Raw genomic sequence first — 18,329 nt, forward strand, 5'->3', positions numbered from 1 at the left:
TATATATATATATATATATATATATATATATATATATATATGTCGTACCTAGTAGCCAGAACGCACTTCTCAGCCTACTATGCAAGGCCCGATTTGCCTAATAAGCCAAGTTTTCTTGAATTAATATATTTTCTCTAATTTTTTTCTTATGAAATGATAAAGCTACCCGTTTCATTATGTATGAGGTCAATTTTTTTTATTGGAGTTAAAATTAACGTAGATATATGACCGAACCTAACCAACCCTACCTAACCTAACCTATCTTTATAGGTTAGGTTAGGTAGCGGAAAAAGTTAGGTTAGGTTAGGTAGGTTAGGTAGTCGAAAAACAATTAATTCCTGAAAACTTGGCTTATTAGGCAAATTGGGCCTTGCATAGTAGGCTGAGAAGTGCGTTCTGGCTACTAGGTACGACATATATATATATATATATATATATATATATATATATATATATATATATATATATATATATATATATATATATATATATATATATATATATATATATATATATATATATATATATATATATATATATATATATAATAAATTTAGATGAGTACCACCTCTAGCTGGAAGAAGGGGGACCCATAGCCTCGGAGGAAACCACGCATAACGCATTAGAGGGAATGTTTAGATCCCCTCCAATACAGTTTCTGTGTGCTTTTCTCCTACCACCCCCTTCCTTGAATATTTTTTGTGCTTTATTATGCATAATAATATATATATATATATATGCATAATATATATTATGCATTATGCATAATGCATAATATATATATGCATAATATATATATATGCATTATGCATAATAATATATATATATATATATATATATATATATATATATATATATATATATATATATATATATATATATATATATATATATATATATATATATATATATATATATATAAAACTTGCAAGAGCCTGGCAGGTCTTGGATGGAGCTTGCCAGACAGCAAGAAACCACCATAAGAGTGCCCCCCCTAAAAAAAAAAAAAAATTCATTAATTTTGCATTAAATAAACTTACCCAGAATGAAGTGAAAAAACACACAACAGTGTAACACACAGCAATTTCTTCAATAACTTAAAATGATATCAAGCAGAGAAGAAATGTAATAATCACAGCAATCATATTTCACTTCACACTAATTTACTTGTCTACAATAGAAAAGAGCTCAACTTTTTACAAGCACACATGTTTGGGACTTAGCACCCATTTCAATACAAAGCTTCCACAAGCTTAGTCAACTTGTCAACATACATGCACAAGTAGTCAATGACAGCACCACACAACTCAAACTCTGTTGTGTTAAAATACCTGAGGCGAGATGATCACAACAGAAGAGTGTCTTCTCAACATCTGTTTGATCTGAACCACAAATAATATGAACCAAATTAGTTACAGATTTTAAAATTAGATGGATTTTCACTCAAATATCATAGGCACATATTGCACTAGTGTCAAAACATTACCATAAAATTAAAATTACAGGAATTTATAATCCAACTTGGAAAAATATTTATGCAACTAAAATCATTGTTTCGTCACTTGACGTTGTGATATAATACCAAGACTCTAACCACACTTAGCCCCTAAAGTGCAGAAATGCATGCATGTCTGCCCAGACAATATAAAAAAATCCTCGGTATATTTCATTCCTTATACAATTAAATTTTTTGTATTCATAAACGGGATTTGGATGGTGCATGGAATGGACTTTGGCCTTTGTTTATGAGGATGGGCTGAGGTCTGAGTACATGGTTAGGACCAGACTTACATATCAATGCCTAATCTTGGTTAGTTGTCCTGACCATATACAGTACAGTGCTCAGACCTTGATAAATGCACTCAAGTGTGTGTGACAGACTTAGTGTAGTTAAAATCTTTACATAAAATACGCAAACACTTAAGTGTAGGTTGTTTATCCTACACTATTTGTAATATTATATGCAAACATTTATATGTTCAAACTTTATGTCCGTTACTTATTGTATGATACAGTGAGGTAGTTTCCGAATAGGATGCACTGTTGAATGTCCTGCTGTTCCAGGTCACTTGGGATGTCACGAGTTGCCAGTTCCTTGATCTCGTTTTTGGCTTATTATTAGCCAATTTCTTTGTATTCTTCTGTGTACTAACCTCCACTTGCAAATATAGATCAAATAATGTTGAGACTTTTATTTTGCATATGTGAAAATATATATAGGATTTTTCTTTATCACTTGCCTTCATGCCTGGTGCATTAGTAGGCTTTTGTTTGGCTCATTGCTGACAATAGTATTGACATGGGAGCCAGCAGCCCAAGGGGGTGCCTAGTGGTTGACAACAGTAACTAGAGGGAGAGATCTATTGGGTGGATTGTTTGCTGGGTTATTTGCTGTATTTTTAATTTTGTTTACTCTCTTTTGATCCTGTTTTTGTGTCTGTTTTGCTTTGATTCTTTTTCTGGGGGGCTTGAGTTCATTGTGTGGGTGATCATATATTTCCCTTCTCTGTGCTTCATTGAGGGGAGCCAAGTTATGGCTACTTTACCTGATAAACTTTTAATGACTTGCATGGGCTGATGTGACATACTACTAGCATGAAACAACTGCAATGTTGCTACAAACAGGGAGTAACCAAGATGCATTTCTGCATCTCCAGAGAGAAGCATTTCATTACAATGTTGTTACATTTATTTACTTATTTTACATCTAATTCATAGAAACCATGCTTATTTGTAAAGGCTAAACATCAAAGAAATCAAAATCTAAAAACATCAACCTAGAGTAAAGTTAATTTGGCCTTTTTAACCCTTAATCCTTGTGCTGCTCTGGGCCTTAGCCACTTAACTGCGCCAACCGAGTATTCTCGGTCGGCGGGAAACTGCGCCAACCGAGAAAACACTTTTTTATTTTTTCGTACCCATTCTAAATGTGTACAAGGTTGGTTGTGTACGAAATGGACTTTTAGGACCTCCAGTGAGAGGCAGCCATCTCGGGAAAAAAAAAAGAATGCCCTAGGGCTGCTGGCTGGGTTAGTACTGAGTGAGCGACAATGGTTGGCACACACGCCTCTGGCTTCTAAACACCTGTCCATCGCGGTGTTGAAAGATCGCACGCTGTCGGTGAAATTCAAACCTTATTGTTTGAAGAACATAAGGGTCATAATATTGGTGAAGCTAGGCACAATAATGACCTAACACAAAGGTCTGATGCAAGTGATACAGCACCTATGAGGACGATAACAGCAGCGTATCCAATTGTAGCTTTGAGCGCCATCCTTGCCCACCTATGCTATGCTATCTACAATTTATTTAGATGATACATAAATGAATCATTTTCTGCGTTCAGTGATGATGCATCTGATACAGGTAGCATAGATGAACAGTGTTAGCGGCATCCATGGTGGTGTTTTCCATAGATATTTTCAAGAATAGCTGAATCTCTTCTTGACTGACAGACACTCTTTGAGGCTGGCTAAATCTCTTCCTGTGTGGGACCTTACAAAGTGATCTTTTCACGACTACCTTACAAATTGATCTTTTCCTGTAATCTTTTCAAGACTACCTTACGTTTTACAAGCTTGGCTACATACCACCTACAGGTACTAATACCATGGGTGTACGTGATTGCGTTATTTGCAAGTACAAAGAACAAAGAAACAGGAAGCGAAAATCTATCTGTACCTGGTGCAACGAGAGCAAAGTTGCGCTGTGTACCATGGACTACTTCGTTGATTATTACTCACTTCTGAAGTACTGAGTGTGTAATACAGTGTGTTACTGTGTAAATAGTGTGTGAAACTGTACATATTGTAATTTTTGTGAATTTTTAACAAGTAATATTGCGACAATAAACATTTATTGTGGACACATTACTGACACATGTATCACAGTTCCATGGAACATTATGAACGTTCTACTGTATACATACTGTAAATGACACAAATATGCATCATATACGAAAAAACAAATAAAATCCACATTGGAAATACATAGAACAAATAATTGAAAATATATTTGTGGCAACACCCGGTGCTTGAATGACAAGCGCGACCGTGTTTGGGCGAGTCACACATGGGCAACCAGGCCCTGATGACTTCACAGTGCACCTAGTCCACGTCCCCTCAACCAAAGTAAATGGAATTTGGTATTTATTTTTACATAGCATGTTCAGGGAAAGGAATTTATAATTTTACGAAGAAAAAAAAAATTGGGGGGGAACACTTTATTTCATGCGCACAGGGGGAATCTCACAATAAACTCGGCACAGCACCGTGGTTAATGCCTTCAACACCGCCACGCACAAAAAAAATATTCAAAAATTTATTTTAGTCTTATAAAAGTGTTAATTCTATTCCCTGAGCACAGGAAACATAATAATAAAATTGTAGGTGGCATATTTTGGTCGCAATAGGGGAGGGGGGGGGGAAGTCTGGCAAAAAGACACAGTCTGGTGTTGACACAGCAAGCGTCTGAGACGGTCTGCTCCACCCAAGCTGTCAGGCGAGAGTTGCTAAAAAGATATTACAGTATCCACTCAATTTAACGGCCTCTTTTATACCGATCTACCGGTAATAACGACCGGTTTGGGAGATCGGTATCTGGACCCTCATATACCAGTCTGGCGGTCGATATTACCGAAGGTCGGTATTGAGTTTGTTTTGGCATCGGCGGCCCCTCACGTGGCAACTGGCCACCGACCTCCAAGGCCTTGAGGGAGGGATGGGAGGCAGTGATTGATGGAGGGAGGCATTGAGGGGGAGAGGCAGGGAGAGTGTTGGGGGTGGTGGTGAGGGTGGTAGGGAGAGTATTGGTGGTGGTAGTGAGGGAGGGAGGGAGAGGGGTGGTGTTGAGGGAGGCAGGGAGAGGGGTGGTGTTGAGGGAGGCAGGGAGAGGAGTGGTGTTGAGGGAGGCAGGGAGACGAGTGGTGTTGAGGGAGGCAGGGAGAGGAGTGGTGTTGAGGGAGGCAGGGAGAGGGGTGGTGTTGAGGGAGGCAGGGAGAGGGGTGGTGTTGAGGGAGGCAGGGAGAGGGGTGGTGTTGAGGGAGGCAGGGAGAGGGGTGGTGTTGAGGGAGGCAAGGAGAGGGGTGGTGTTGAGGGAGGCAGGGAGAGGGGTGGTGTTGAGGGAGGCAGGGAGAGGGGTGGTGTTGAGGGAGGCAGGGAGAGGGGTGATGTTGAGGGAGGCAGGGGAGAGGAGTGGTGTTGAGGGAGGCAGGGAGAGGGGTGGTGTTGAGGGAGGCAGGGAGAGGGGTGGTGTTGAGGGAGGCAGGGAGAGGGGTGGTGTTGAGGGAGGCAGGGAGAGGGGTGGTGTTGAGGGAGGCAGGGAGAGGGGGTGGTGTTGAGGGAGGCAGGGAGAGTATAGGTGGTGGTAGTGAGGGAGGGAGAGGGGTGGTGGTAAGGAAGGCGGAGGGCAGAATTGCTGACCAAGGCGGTGGTGCCAAACCTCTCACCCCATACTGTATTAAATTTTGTAATCTTAGTTGTAAAATATTTATGCCAAAATATGTTAATTTTCGTATATAACTATACATTATTAATCTATAACATGTTTTATAGTTTCCTATTTGTTAATTAAACAAATATAGTTTTATTTATGAATTATGCACAGCTGGCATCTGCGAGCAGGTGCTGACAGATGTCTGGGTAGCCAGGCCTCGACCCCGTTATAGTACTGTAGCTCCCTCGACCCCGTTAGTAGCTCCTTCCTCCATCACCTGCTGTTCTCATGTTATGAGGAACGCATTGAGGGAGGGGATGGAAGATAATGAGGGAGGGGATGGAAGATATTGAGGGAGGGGATGGAAGATATTGAGGGAGGGGATGGAAGATATTGAGGGAGGGGATGGAAGATATTGACGGAGGGGAGGGAAGATATTGAGGGAGGGGAGGGAAGATAATGAGGGAGGGGAGGGAAGATAATGAGGGAGGGGATGGAAGACATTGAGGGAGGAGATGGAAGATAATGAGGGAGGGGATGGAAGACATTGAGGGAGGAGATGGAAGATAATGAGGGAGGGGATGGAAGGCATTGAGGGAGGGATGGAAGATAATGAGGGAGGGGATGGAAGGCATTGAGGGAGGGGATGGAAAACATTGAGGGAGGGGATGGAAGATAATGAGGGAGGGGATGGAAGACATTGAGGGAGGGGAGGGAAGATAATGAGGGAGGGGATGGAAGGTATTGAGGGAGGGGATGGAAGATAATGAGGGAGGGGATGGAAGGTATTGAGGGAGGGGAGGGAAGATAATGAGGGAGGGGATGGAAGGTATTGAGGGAGGGGATGGAAGATAATGAGGGAGGGAATGGAAGGCATTGAGGGAGGGGATGGAAGATAATGAGGGAGGGGATGGAAGACATTGAGGGAGGGGAGGGAAGATAATGAGGGAGGGGATGGAAAACATTGAGGGAGGGGATGGAAGATAATGAGGGAGGGGATGGAAGACATTGAGGGAGGGGAGGGAAGATAATGAGGGAGGGGATGGAAAACATTGAGGGAGGGGATGGAAGATAATGAGGGAGGGGATGGAAGACATTGAGGGAGGGGAGAGAAGATAATGAGGGAGGGGATGGAAGGTATTGAGGGAGGGGATGGAAGATAATGAGGGAGGGAATGGAAGACATTGAGGGAGGGGATGGAAGATAATGAGGGAGGGGATGGAAGACATTGAGGGAGGGGATGGAAGATAATGAGGGAGGGGATGGAAGGTATTGAGGGAGGGGATGGAAGATAATGAGGGAGGGAATGGAAGACATTGAGGGAGGGGATGGAAGACATTGAGGGAGGGGATGGAAGACATTGAGGGAGGGGATGGAAGACATTGAGGGAGGGGATGGAAGATAATGAGGGAGGGGATGGAAGGTATTGAGGGAGGGGATGGAAGATAATGAGGGAGGGGATGGAAGACATTGAGGGAGGGGATGGAAGATAATGAGGGAGGGGATGGAAGGTATTGAGGGAGGGGATGGAAGACATTGAGGGAGGGGATGGAAGACATTGAGGGAGGGGATGGAAGACATTGAGGGAGGGGATGGAAGACATTGAGGGAGGGGAGGGAAGATAATGAGGGAGGGGATGGAAGACATTGAGGGGATGGAAGATAATGAGGGAGGGGATGGAAGACATTGAGGGAGGGGAGGGAAGATAATGAGGGAGGGAATGGAAGACATTGAGGGAGGGGATGGAAGATAATGAGGGAGGGGATGGAAGATAATGAGGGAGGGAATGGAAGGCATTGAGGGAGGGGATGGAAGACATTGAGGGAGGGGATGGAAGATAATGAGGGAGGGAATGGAAGGCATTGAGGGAGGGGATGGAAGACATTGAGGGAGGGGATGGAAGATAATAAGGGAGGGGATGGAAGGTATTGAGGGAGGGGAGGGAAGATAATGAGGGAGGGGATGGAAGGTATTGAGGGAGGGGATGGAAGATAATGAGGGAGGGAATGGAAGACATTGAGGGAGGGGATGGAAGATAATGAGGGAGGGGATGGAAGACATTGAGGGAGGGGATGGAAGATAATGAGGGAGGGGATGGAAGGTATTGAGGGAGGGGATGGAAGATAATGAGGGAGGGGATGGAAGGTATTGAGGGAGGGGATGGAAGACATTGAGGGAGGGGATGGAAGACATTGAGGGAGGGGATGGAAGACATTGAGGGAGGGGAGGGAAGATAATGAGGGAGGGGATGGAAGACATTGAGGGAGGGGATGGAAGATAATGAGGGAGGGGATGGAAGACATTGAGGGAGGGGAGGGAAGATAATGAGGGAGGGGATGGAAGACATTGAGGGAAGGGATGGAAGATAATGAGGGAGGGGATGGAAGGTATTGAGGGAGGGGATGGAAGACATTGAGGGAGGGGATGGAAGACATTGAGGGAGGGGATGGAAGACATTGAGGGAGGGGAGGGAAGATAATGAGGGAGAGAATGGAAGACATTGAGGGAGGGGAGGGAAGATAATGAGGGAGAGAATGGAAGACATTGAGGGAGGGGAGGGAAGATAATGAGGGAGGGGATGGAAGGTATTGAGGGAGGGGATGGAAGATAATGAGGGAGGGAATGGAAGACATTGAGGGAGGGGATGGAAGACATTGAGGGAGGGGATGGAAGACATTGAGGGAGGGGATGGAAGACATTGAGGGAGGGGATGGAAGATAATGAGGGAGGGGATGGAAGGTATTGAGGGAGGGGATGGAAGATAATGAGGGAGGGGATGGAAGACATTGAGGGAGGGGATGGAAGATAATGAGGGAGGGGATGGAAGGTATTGAGGGAGGGGATGGAAGACATTGAGGGAGGGGATGGAAGACATTGAGGGAGGGAATGGAAGACATTGAGGGAGGGGAGGGAAGATAATGAGGGAGGGGATGGAAGACATTGAGGGAGGGGATGGAAGATAATGAGGGAGGGGATGGAAGACATTGAGGGAGGGGAGGGAAGATAATGAGGGAGGGGATGGAAGACATTGAGGGAGGGGATGGAAGATAATGAGGGAGGGGATGGAAGACATTGAGGGAGGGGATGGAAGATAATGAGGGAGGGGATGGAAGACATTGAGGGAGGGGATGGAAGACATTGAGGGAGGGGATGGAAGATAATGAGGGAGGGGATGGAAGGCATTGAGGGAGGGGATGGAAGATAATGAGGGAGGGAATGGAAGACATTGAGGGAGGGGATGGAAGACATTGAGGGAGGGGATGGAAGACATTGAGGGAGGGGATGGAAGACATTGAGGGAGGGGAGGGAAGGAGGTGTTTGGTTTATATGGTCCACTTGTTATACAGTATAAAGTATATCCTACCTGAATGTTACTTGAAAAATTACCGACATCTTAACTTCGGAAATACCAGAACTCCGGAAATAACGACCAGGGTACAGCCCCATATAGGCCGTTAAATTGAGTGGATACTGTATTACCTAATTATTTCCATGTCTCTCACTGATTTTTCTTAGTTTTTTTTTTTTTGCAGTAATATTATTCAATAGTGTGCAGTGTGATATATTTATGTAATAAAATGTGTGAACCATCACTATAATCAAAATTATGTGTGCATAATAGTGATGTAATTAATATGTTCATAAAACAATAAACAAATAGTTTTGCAATTATTATACTATATACACAGGTTATATATAAGTATTTGCATGTTTTGGTCACCATAACGAACCACTAAGTTGGTATTGTGAGTGATACCAACAAGGAGTGACCTCCACACACCAGCCAGCCACTTGCCATCACTCCTTCTTTGAACAACACCTCACTTGCCATCATTCCTCCTCCCACCATACTGTTTTTACTTTTATTCACTATATACAGATATCATATATAAGTATCTATAAGTTTTGTTCGCCATAACTGTACAACTAAGTTGGTATGATGAGTTACGGCAGTAAGAGAGGTGGCCCCACACTTAACTGACAGCTGCCTCCCTCACTGGTTCAAGGTAGGCAGTAAGAGAGGTGGCCCCACACTTAACTGACAGCTGCCTCCCTCACTGGTTCAAGGTAGGCAGTAAGAGAGGTGGCCCCACACTTAACTGACAGCTGCCTCCCTCACTGGTTCAAGGTAGGCAGTAAGAGAGGTGGCCCCACACTTAACTGACAGCTGCCTCCCTCACTGGTTCAAGGTAGGCAGTAAGAGAGGTGGCCCCACACTTAACTGACAGCTGCCTCCCTCACTGGTTCAAGGCCACACGCACTAACATTTCTCCACCAACAATATATTTGTACACCACCAATTGTGGTGTTATTACACTATATACACACACAATATATATATAAGTATCTACATGTTTTATTCACCATAACTGTACAACTAAGCTGGTATGGTGCCCAAAGGACATAGTGGCCACCAGTACACAGCATGACATGTCATGCAGATGATGCCACCTCCCTCACCAAAATGGCTGGTCCCAACATACTCCTATTGCTGTTATTACACTCTATAGACATGTTATATACAAGTATCTACATTTGTGTTCACCATAACGAACCACTAAGCTGGTATGGCGAGTCCAGACAATATAAGGTGGCAATAAAGAGTCAGAAGACGCCGTCACCTCCCTCCCTCCCTCAGCACTACTCCTCCCACCCATACCTGCTTGATACCAGCCTGATGGTGTTCTGGGAGTTCTTCTACTCCCCAAGAACTCCCAGAATTCCATCAAGTAGGTATAGGTGGGAGGAGTAATGCTGAGGGAGGGAGGGAGGTGGCGTCGTCTTCTGACTCTTTGTGGCCACCTTTTATTGTTTAGACTCATGATACCAGCTTAGTGGCTCGTTAATGGTGAACACAAATGTAGATACTTGTATATAACTTGTGTGTAAATAGAGCACAGGACTAATTATCACCACAATCCTGCTATTATCAGAATTCTGGTCATTTTTATCACAGTCAGGGGAGTCTTCTCTTAATACTATAATTGCTAAATAATAATAGGTTCATATATATTGTTACATATTTAGGCGATGCTGTGTTCACAAGCTGAACAACAGTGCTGTTAGCTCATGTTGCGTACACCAGCCTTGGTTGCTCACTCATTACTGAGGCTCTCACACCCAGGAAAGTTACCCGTGATTTTTTTCAAAGATGACGTCTGTTACTATCGGTCATGGCTGTACTATAGCTGCCCGTATCCCTTGCGGGGCATTTAAAATCGTGCGCTAGACCCTCAATCGTATATGTGCAATGTGCACCATTCCGTCACAGTTACTCCCATTGTAAATGTATGTATTGCGCCATTTAAGGGTTAAAGTTCAATTATCCCTGGGTAATGTGGTTTTCATTTTATGTTGATTTTCATTATTAAAGATAATATTGTTCATGTTTTAAATTTGAGTCAATAACAACTGACCAAAAGGAAAGGCATCAGGTTAACCCTCAAACCGTGCATATCATATATAAATGATATCAGTGACAAAACCGAAACCGCGCACATCATTTATATATGATTTCGTGTCTAGCGCTATAATTTAAACGCCCCGCCTGGGATAGGGGCATCTATAGTACAGCCACGACCGATAGTTGCCAGATGCCACCTAGAAAAAAAATCCAGGCCAACATTCTTGGGTGTTACAGCGTCAGTATTGAGCAAGCCGCCAAGACTGGCGCACGCAGCACGAGCTCACAGCACTGCTGTTCAGCTTGTGACTGCAGCATCGCCTACAAATACCATAATATAAATGATACTGCTATTATTTAGCAGTGATAGTATTACTGAAGCCCCCTGACTGTGATAAAACTGACCAGGATTCTGATAATAGCAGGATTGTGCTGATATTTAGCGCTGTGCTCCGTGGAGGGAGGAGTAAGGCTGTGGAGGGAGGGTTGTGGCGTCGTTTTCTGACTGTGTGGCCACCATTTATTGACTGCACTCACCATACCAGCTTAGTGGTTCGCTATGGTGAACACAAATGTAGATACTTATATATAACGTGTGTGTAGAGTGTGATAACAGCAAGAGGAGTAGGTTGGGAGCCGCCATTTTGGTGAGGGAGGAGCGTTGTCTGCACGACTTGGCATGTTGTTTACTGATGGACACTATGGTCTTTGGGCACCATACCAGCTTATTTGTACAGGTATGGTGAATAAAACAGGTAGATACTCATATATAATGTGTGTATATAGCGTAATAACACCACAAACAATATTGTTGGAGGACAAATATTAGTGCGTCTGGCCTTGAGGGCGGCCGCCGATCAGTTGACTGTGTGAGGTCCTACGTCTTTGTGCCTTTACTCACCATACAAGCTTAGATGTACAGTTATGGTGAACAAAACATGTAAATACGTATATATAACGTCTGTGTATAGTGAATAAATACAGAAACAGTATTGTGGGAGGTGAATGAGGGTGAGTGAGGTGGTGTTGAGGGAGGGAGTGGCAGTGAGTGGCTCGCTGGTGTTTGGCGGTCACTCCTCGTTGCTTTTTGATTCACAAGACCAACTTAGTAGTTCGTTATGGTGTACAAAACATGCAGATACTTATATATAACCTGTGTATATAGTGTAACAACAGCAAAACTATTTGTTTATTGTTTTATGAACATAATAATTGAATCACTAATATGCACACCATAATTTTGAGTACAGCGATGGTTCACACATTTTATAATATAAATATACCACAATTCACTGTATGGAATAATATTACTGCAAAAAAACTAAGAAAAAATCAATCAGAGACATTGAAATAATTAGGTAATAATATATTTGTGGCAACTACCGTCTGACAGCTCGGGCGGAGTAGACCTCGTCTGGCGAAGGCTCTGCCAACGCCCCTTTTTTGCCACACTTCCCTACCCTATTGCGGCTAAAATATGCCACCTACGATTTTTTTTCTTATTTTTTCCGTGATCAGGGAACAAAAATGAACACTTCTATAAGACGAAAGAATTTTTTTTTTTTTTTTTATTTTGTTGCGCGTGTGGGTGTGAATTCCATTTGGGCCCCTAACGGTTTGAGGGTTAATTACAAGAAAAGATAAATAACTTAATACCTGGGTGTTGGGGAGGATCATAGAGAGGTCCTCATCAGCACATGCAGGGGACACTGGGGGTGTAGCATGACTGAAGCCCACCTTAGTGCTCCCACATGATGGCAAAGATGGCTTGGGTGAGTCCAAGTCTGTTGGATCTACAAATAAAAAAACAAACAAAAATTAGGGTTGAATGTAATGAAATGCACATTTCTGTGAGCCCTGGTAGCTCCCTGAAGCTATACACTAAGATTATTTCCATGTACAGGTCGCATCAGCCATGGAATTCTAAGGCCTACCAAGGACCCAAGCCAGGACCCAGGCCCCCTTCACCAAAGCACAGGGAATGGTGACATTTCACCACCTGCTTGATGGGGTTCTGGGAGTTCTTCAACTCCCCAAGCTCGGCCCGAGGCCACTAACTTGAGAGAGCTTGGTCCACCAGGCTGTTGCTTGGAGCAGTCCGCAGGCCCACATATCCCCCTCCCAGTATGTTGTTATTTTACTGTGCAGATTTTGAAACTGGCCCTACAGTATTTTCCACATGTATATTGTTTGATATCTCTCTCGTCTTCTTTCTAGTGAGTACATTTGGAGAACTTTGAGATGATCCCAATAATTGAGGTTATCTTGAGGTAATCTTAAGATGATCTTGTGGCTTAGCGTCCCCGTGGCCTGGTCCTCAACCAGGCCTCCTTTTTGTTACACATTTCCCAGGAGCAGCCCATAGCAGCTGTCTGACTCCCAGGTACCTATTTACTGCTAGATAACAGGAGCATCAGGGTGAAAGAAACTCTGCCCATTTGTTTCATTCCCTCCCTCAAGTCACCTGACTCACCCACATTCTCCTCCCACAATACTGTTTTTGCTTTTATTCACTATATACAGACGCTATATATAAGTATCTACATTCGTGTTCACCATAACGAGCCACTAAGTTGGTATGCTGAGTGGCAGTGGCAGCCTGCCACTGGCTGCCACTCCCTCCCTCCCTCACCTCACCTGACTTGCCACCATTCTCCACCCACCATACTGTTTTTGCTTTTATATACAGATGTTATATATAAGTATTTACATGTTTTGTTCACCATAACTGTACATCTAAGCTTGTATGGTAAGTAAAGGCACAAAGACGTAGGACCTCACACAGTCAGCTGATGGCTGCTGCCCTCAAGGCCAGACGCACTAATATTTCTCCTCCAACAATACTGTTTGTGGTGTTATTACTCTATATATCTTATATACAGACGTTATATATAAGTATTTACATGTTTTGTTCACCATAACTGTACATCTAAGCTTGTATGGTGAGTAAAGGCACAAAGACGTAGGGACCTCACACAGTCAGCTGATGGCTGCCGCCCTCAAGGCCAGACGCACTAATATTTCTCCTCCAACAATACTGTGTGGTATTATTACGCTATATACACACATTATATATAAATATCTACCTGTTTTATTCGCCATACTTGTACAAGTAAACTGGTATGGTGCCCAAAGACCATCGTGGTAACCAGTCAACAACATTGTCGTCGGCACGGTGGCGTCGTGCAGACGACGCCACCGCCCTCACCAAAATGGCGGCTCCCAACCATCTCCTCTTGCTGTTTATACCCTCTATACACACGTTATATATAAGTATCTACATTTGTGTTCACCATAGCGAACCACTAAGCTGGTATGGTGAGTGCAGTCAATAAAAGGTGGCCACACACAGTCAGAAGACATCGCCACCACCCTCCCTCCCACAGCATTACTCCTCCCTCCATGGTGCACAGCGCTAAATATCACCACAATCCTGCTATTATCAGAACCCTGGTCAGTTTTATCACAGTCAGGGGTCTTTTGTAATAATATCATCGCTACATAATAGCATGAACAAGTATATTTTGGCATTTTTAGGCGATGCTGTGGTCACAAGCTGAACAGCAGTACTGTTAGCTCATGCTGCGTGTGTCAGGCTTGGTTGCTCACTCAATACTGAGGCCCCTAACACCCGGAAGTTTGGTCCACGATTTTTTTTAAAAAGGGCATCTGTTTAGAAGAGCACTGATGAAGGTGTGGTGAGCCCCGTGTATTCGCGGGCCGTTTAAATCTTGCGTAGTACTCCAACACGCCATATGACGTGATGCGCACTTTAAGGGTTAAAGTCCCTCGTATCTGCACTCGTTCCAGGGGTTTTCTTTACAAGGTCGTCGTACAATACCCTGGCTTTCTCACAAATGATGGCCTCTGAAACACTATCACCCACTAAAACCTTGTTGTGTATCCAAATTAATAACAAATTTTCCACTTCTTCAAGTATTTGAGGTCTTTGTTTTGTGATTGTTCGTACGCCTTTTGCCACTTTGGCACTCATAATGTCCTTTTTCTTGCTAAGTACAGTGCATATCATTGACGTGGCTTTGTTGTACTGCCTACAAAGTTCAACAACACGTGTACCAATTTCATGCTTCCGAATGATCTTCTGTTTTTCCTCTATTGTCATCCTCACATGCGCTTTCTTGCCTGGATCCTTACCACTGGCTTTCTTGGGACCCATAGTAAGATATATAATAACTTTTATGGTCAAATGATCAAAAATCCAATAAAACACTGTAAATCCTGGTGAAGAATTGAGGCGGGATAGTCACTGGGCGCAAGGCACTGGTAAACTGAGGGGCAATCGCCGTACCATCACTCGCTAGGTTGACCTGTACGCGTATCAACAAACTCGGATTCCGAGGTAACCCTCGTCTTCCGAGGCAAATTTTCCGAGGAAATCCTGCTCGTATTCCGAAAAACTCGTATACAGGGACACTCGTATTCCGAGGTACCACTCTACTAATATTAAATACAATAGGCTGATAATATTGTTGCTGTTGTATACACAAGTTAACCCATAGAAAATGTGCCTTGAAGTGGAATTTTGTCAATGGAAAATGGGATATCATTGCCACATAGTGCTATAAATTCACCAGCTATTCTGTTGGAAATTTTACTTAACCCTTAACATGCTCGGGGTTTAATATCCTGTCATCCCCACAGGCGCATGTCATTTTGAAAAAAAAAAAAATTATTTTTTCTTCCTAACCTGTTAGTGTTCACTGATCACGGGAAAAATAATAAAAAAATCGTAAGTGGCATATATTGCCCGCCATAGGGCAGGGAAGTCTGGCAAATTATAGGCGCTGACTCAGGGTGCGTCCCAGGCAGTCTGTTGCTCGCCAGCTGTCAGGGCGGAGTTGCCACAAAGAGATAATTACCTAATTATTTCAATGTCTCTGATTGATTTTTCATAGTTTTTTGCTGTAATATTATTCAATAGTGTGTAGTTTGATATATTTATATAATAAAATGAGTGAATCATTGCTGTACTCAAAAATATGGTGTGCATATTGTTGATTCAATTATGTTCATCAATCAGTGAATAAATACTTTGTCGGTTATTACACTATAAGCACAGGTTATATATAAGTATCTGCATGTTTTGTTCACTATAACGAACCACTAAGTAGCTATTATGAGTCAAAAAGTAATGAGGAGTGACCGCCATGTACCAGCCAGCCACTCCCGCCCTCCCTCCAGTCATCTGACTCGCCCACATTCTCCTCCCACAATACTGTTTTTTCTATATAATATATAGAAAAATTTCACTATATTTTTATAATATAATTCACTATATACAGATGTTATATATAAGTATCTACATGTTTTGTTCACCATAACTGTACATCTAAGCTTGTATGGTGAGTAAAGGCACAAAGACGTAGGACCTCACACAGTCAGCTGATGGCTGCCGCCCTCAAGGCCAGACGCACTAATATTTCTCCTCCAACAATACTGTGTGGTGTTATTACACTATATACACACATTATATATAAATATCTACCTGTTTTATTTACCATACTTGTACAAATAAACTGGTATGGTGCCCAAAGACCATCGTGGTAACCAGTAAACAACACCGTCGTCTGCACGGTGGCGTCGTGCAGACAACGCCACCGCCCTCACCAAAATGGTGGCTCCAAACCTTATCTTGCTGTTTATACCCTCTATACACACGTTATATATAAGTATCTACATTTGTGTTCACCATAGCGAACCACTAAGCTGGTATGCTGAGTGCAGTCAATAAAAGGTGGCCACACACAGTCAGAAGACATCGCCACCATCCTCCCTCCCACAGCATTACTCCTCCCTCCATGGTGCACAGCACTAAATATCACCACAATCCTGCTATTATCAGAACCCTGGTCAGTTTTATCACAGTCGGGGGTCTTCTGTAATAATATCATCGCTACATAATAGCATGAACAAGTATATTTTGGCATTTTTAGGCGATGCTGCGGTCACAAGCTGAACAGCAGTGCTGTTAGCTCATGCTGCATGCATCAGGCTTGGTTGCTCACTCAATACTGAGGCCAATAACACCCGAGAGTTTGGCCCACGATTTTTTTTTTTAAATGGCGTCTGTTTACAAGAGCCCTGATGAAGGTGTGGTGAACCCCGTGTATCCGCGGGCCGTTTAAATCTTGCGTAGTACTCCAACACATCATATGACGTGATGCGCAGTTGACTGGAACAACGTCCAACACGTCATATGACGTGATGTGCACTTTAAGGGTTAATACAGTAGTCTTTGAACTTATTACATCATAAAAGCATCTCATTTGAATTAACTTAATTATCAAGTCATTATTGGCCAGTAATGTTAGGTAGATATGATTAATTCTGGTTAGGACGTGAGGCAACGACTCAACCCAGGTAATTAATCCTTGGTCCTTATCTTATATAATATACAGTTTTATCTGATATAGCTGTCATATATTAGGATTCCAGTTTTACAGCTAGTGCCCTTTTGACAGGAACATAGAAGAGGAAACAAGAATTAATCTTGGTACATCAGTTACTTGGGATTATTTCAGTTACTTGGCACGAGGATTATTTAGTGTCTACATCCTAGTTATACCTGGTGGACTAGTCCTACCATACAATAAGATAAGGCACCTCCAAAATTTATTTACTAATATATGTAGTTTAATACTGTAGTTTGATTGGCTACATATATATAAATTTAATATAAACCAATGTGTGCAAGGAATCGAGTTGTAAGAATATTGCAGAAATAGACACCGCTAAACATCATACAAATTGCTATCGAAATATACGAACTAACATATATATAAATTCTATATAAATTCATATAAATTAAATACATACAAATCTCACAGGTTAGTTCCCACAAGTCTCAGAAACCTCTAAACCCTGCCCCGACCCCGAAGCCCTCAGGTGCTTAGGAACCAAAAGCAGGGGGGGGGGGGACACCGAATGAACCACAGCAGGTTAAGAACAAGGGGGGTGTGGATGGAACCAAGGCCAAAGCGACAAACACCCCCAAGTCAGGGTCCCTATAAACAAAACAGAGCAGCCTTGGGGCATCCGAGGAGGCAACCAACCTTGTGCGCTGCAACAACCTAAATTTATCTTGCAATGCGTGAGCCGCCTGCACCTGAATAATGTCATTATCAGATTGGGTGAACTGAGTTACAAACAAACAACAAAGCTCGCAGGACTCAGGATCGAATGTGTCACAGACCCAATAGGTGGCATGACGGAGGCAAAAACAACGAGCGTCACTCTGAGACAAAAGGATAGAGCAACCCTCAAACTCGCAAAACGAGAGGGGACTCAGGGATCACAATGCCAAGTAGCAAGAACTGCTATCGGAAATGGTTTCCTGACCTCACCAGTGCTTAGATACTGGTGTCATTCAGACACTTAAAACAGTGGAGATCGTGCCAATATTTTAAGTATGTCAGGGATAACACTATTGAGTTTGTTTTACTACCTCGAAAAAACCAGCGTTGAATGTAAT

General features: G+C 43.1%; 1 protein-coding gene across 4 annotated transcripts in view; it reads right to left on the reverse strand.

Moving 5' to 3' along the window:
• Rich (Guanine nucleotide exchange factor subunit Rich) overlaps positions 1 to 18,329 on the reverse strand; it is a 567,547-nt gene that overhangs the window by 177,161 nt on the left and 372,057 nt on the right. For 2 of the 4 annotated variants that reach the window (XM_069303164.1, XM_069303162.1), the window contains 2 exons: positions 12,494 to 12,630; positions 1,332 to 1,382 (listed from right to left, as the gene is read on the reverse strand). In XM_069303164.1, the coding sequence (XP_069159265.1) occupies positions 1,332 to 1,382; positions 12,494 to 12,630 (188 nt within the window). The remainder of the gene's footprint in view (positions 1 to 1,331; positions 1,383 to 12,493; positions 12,631 to 18,329) is intronic. The other 2 variants (XM_069303165.1, XM_069303163.1) reach the window with 1 other exon arrangement.

Source organism: Procambarus clarkii, chromosome 49 (genome assembly GCF_040958095.1).
Source record: "Procambarus clarkii isolate CNS0578487 chromosome 49, FALCON_Pclarkii_2.0, whole genome shotgun sequence".
NCBI lineage: Eukaryota > Metazoa > Arthropoda > Malacostraca > Decapoda > Cambaridae > Procambarus > Procambarus clarkii.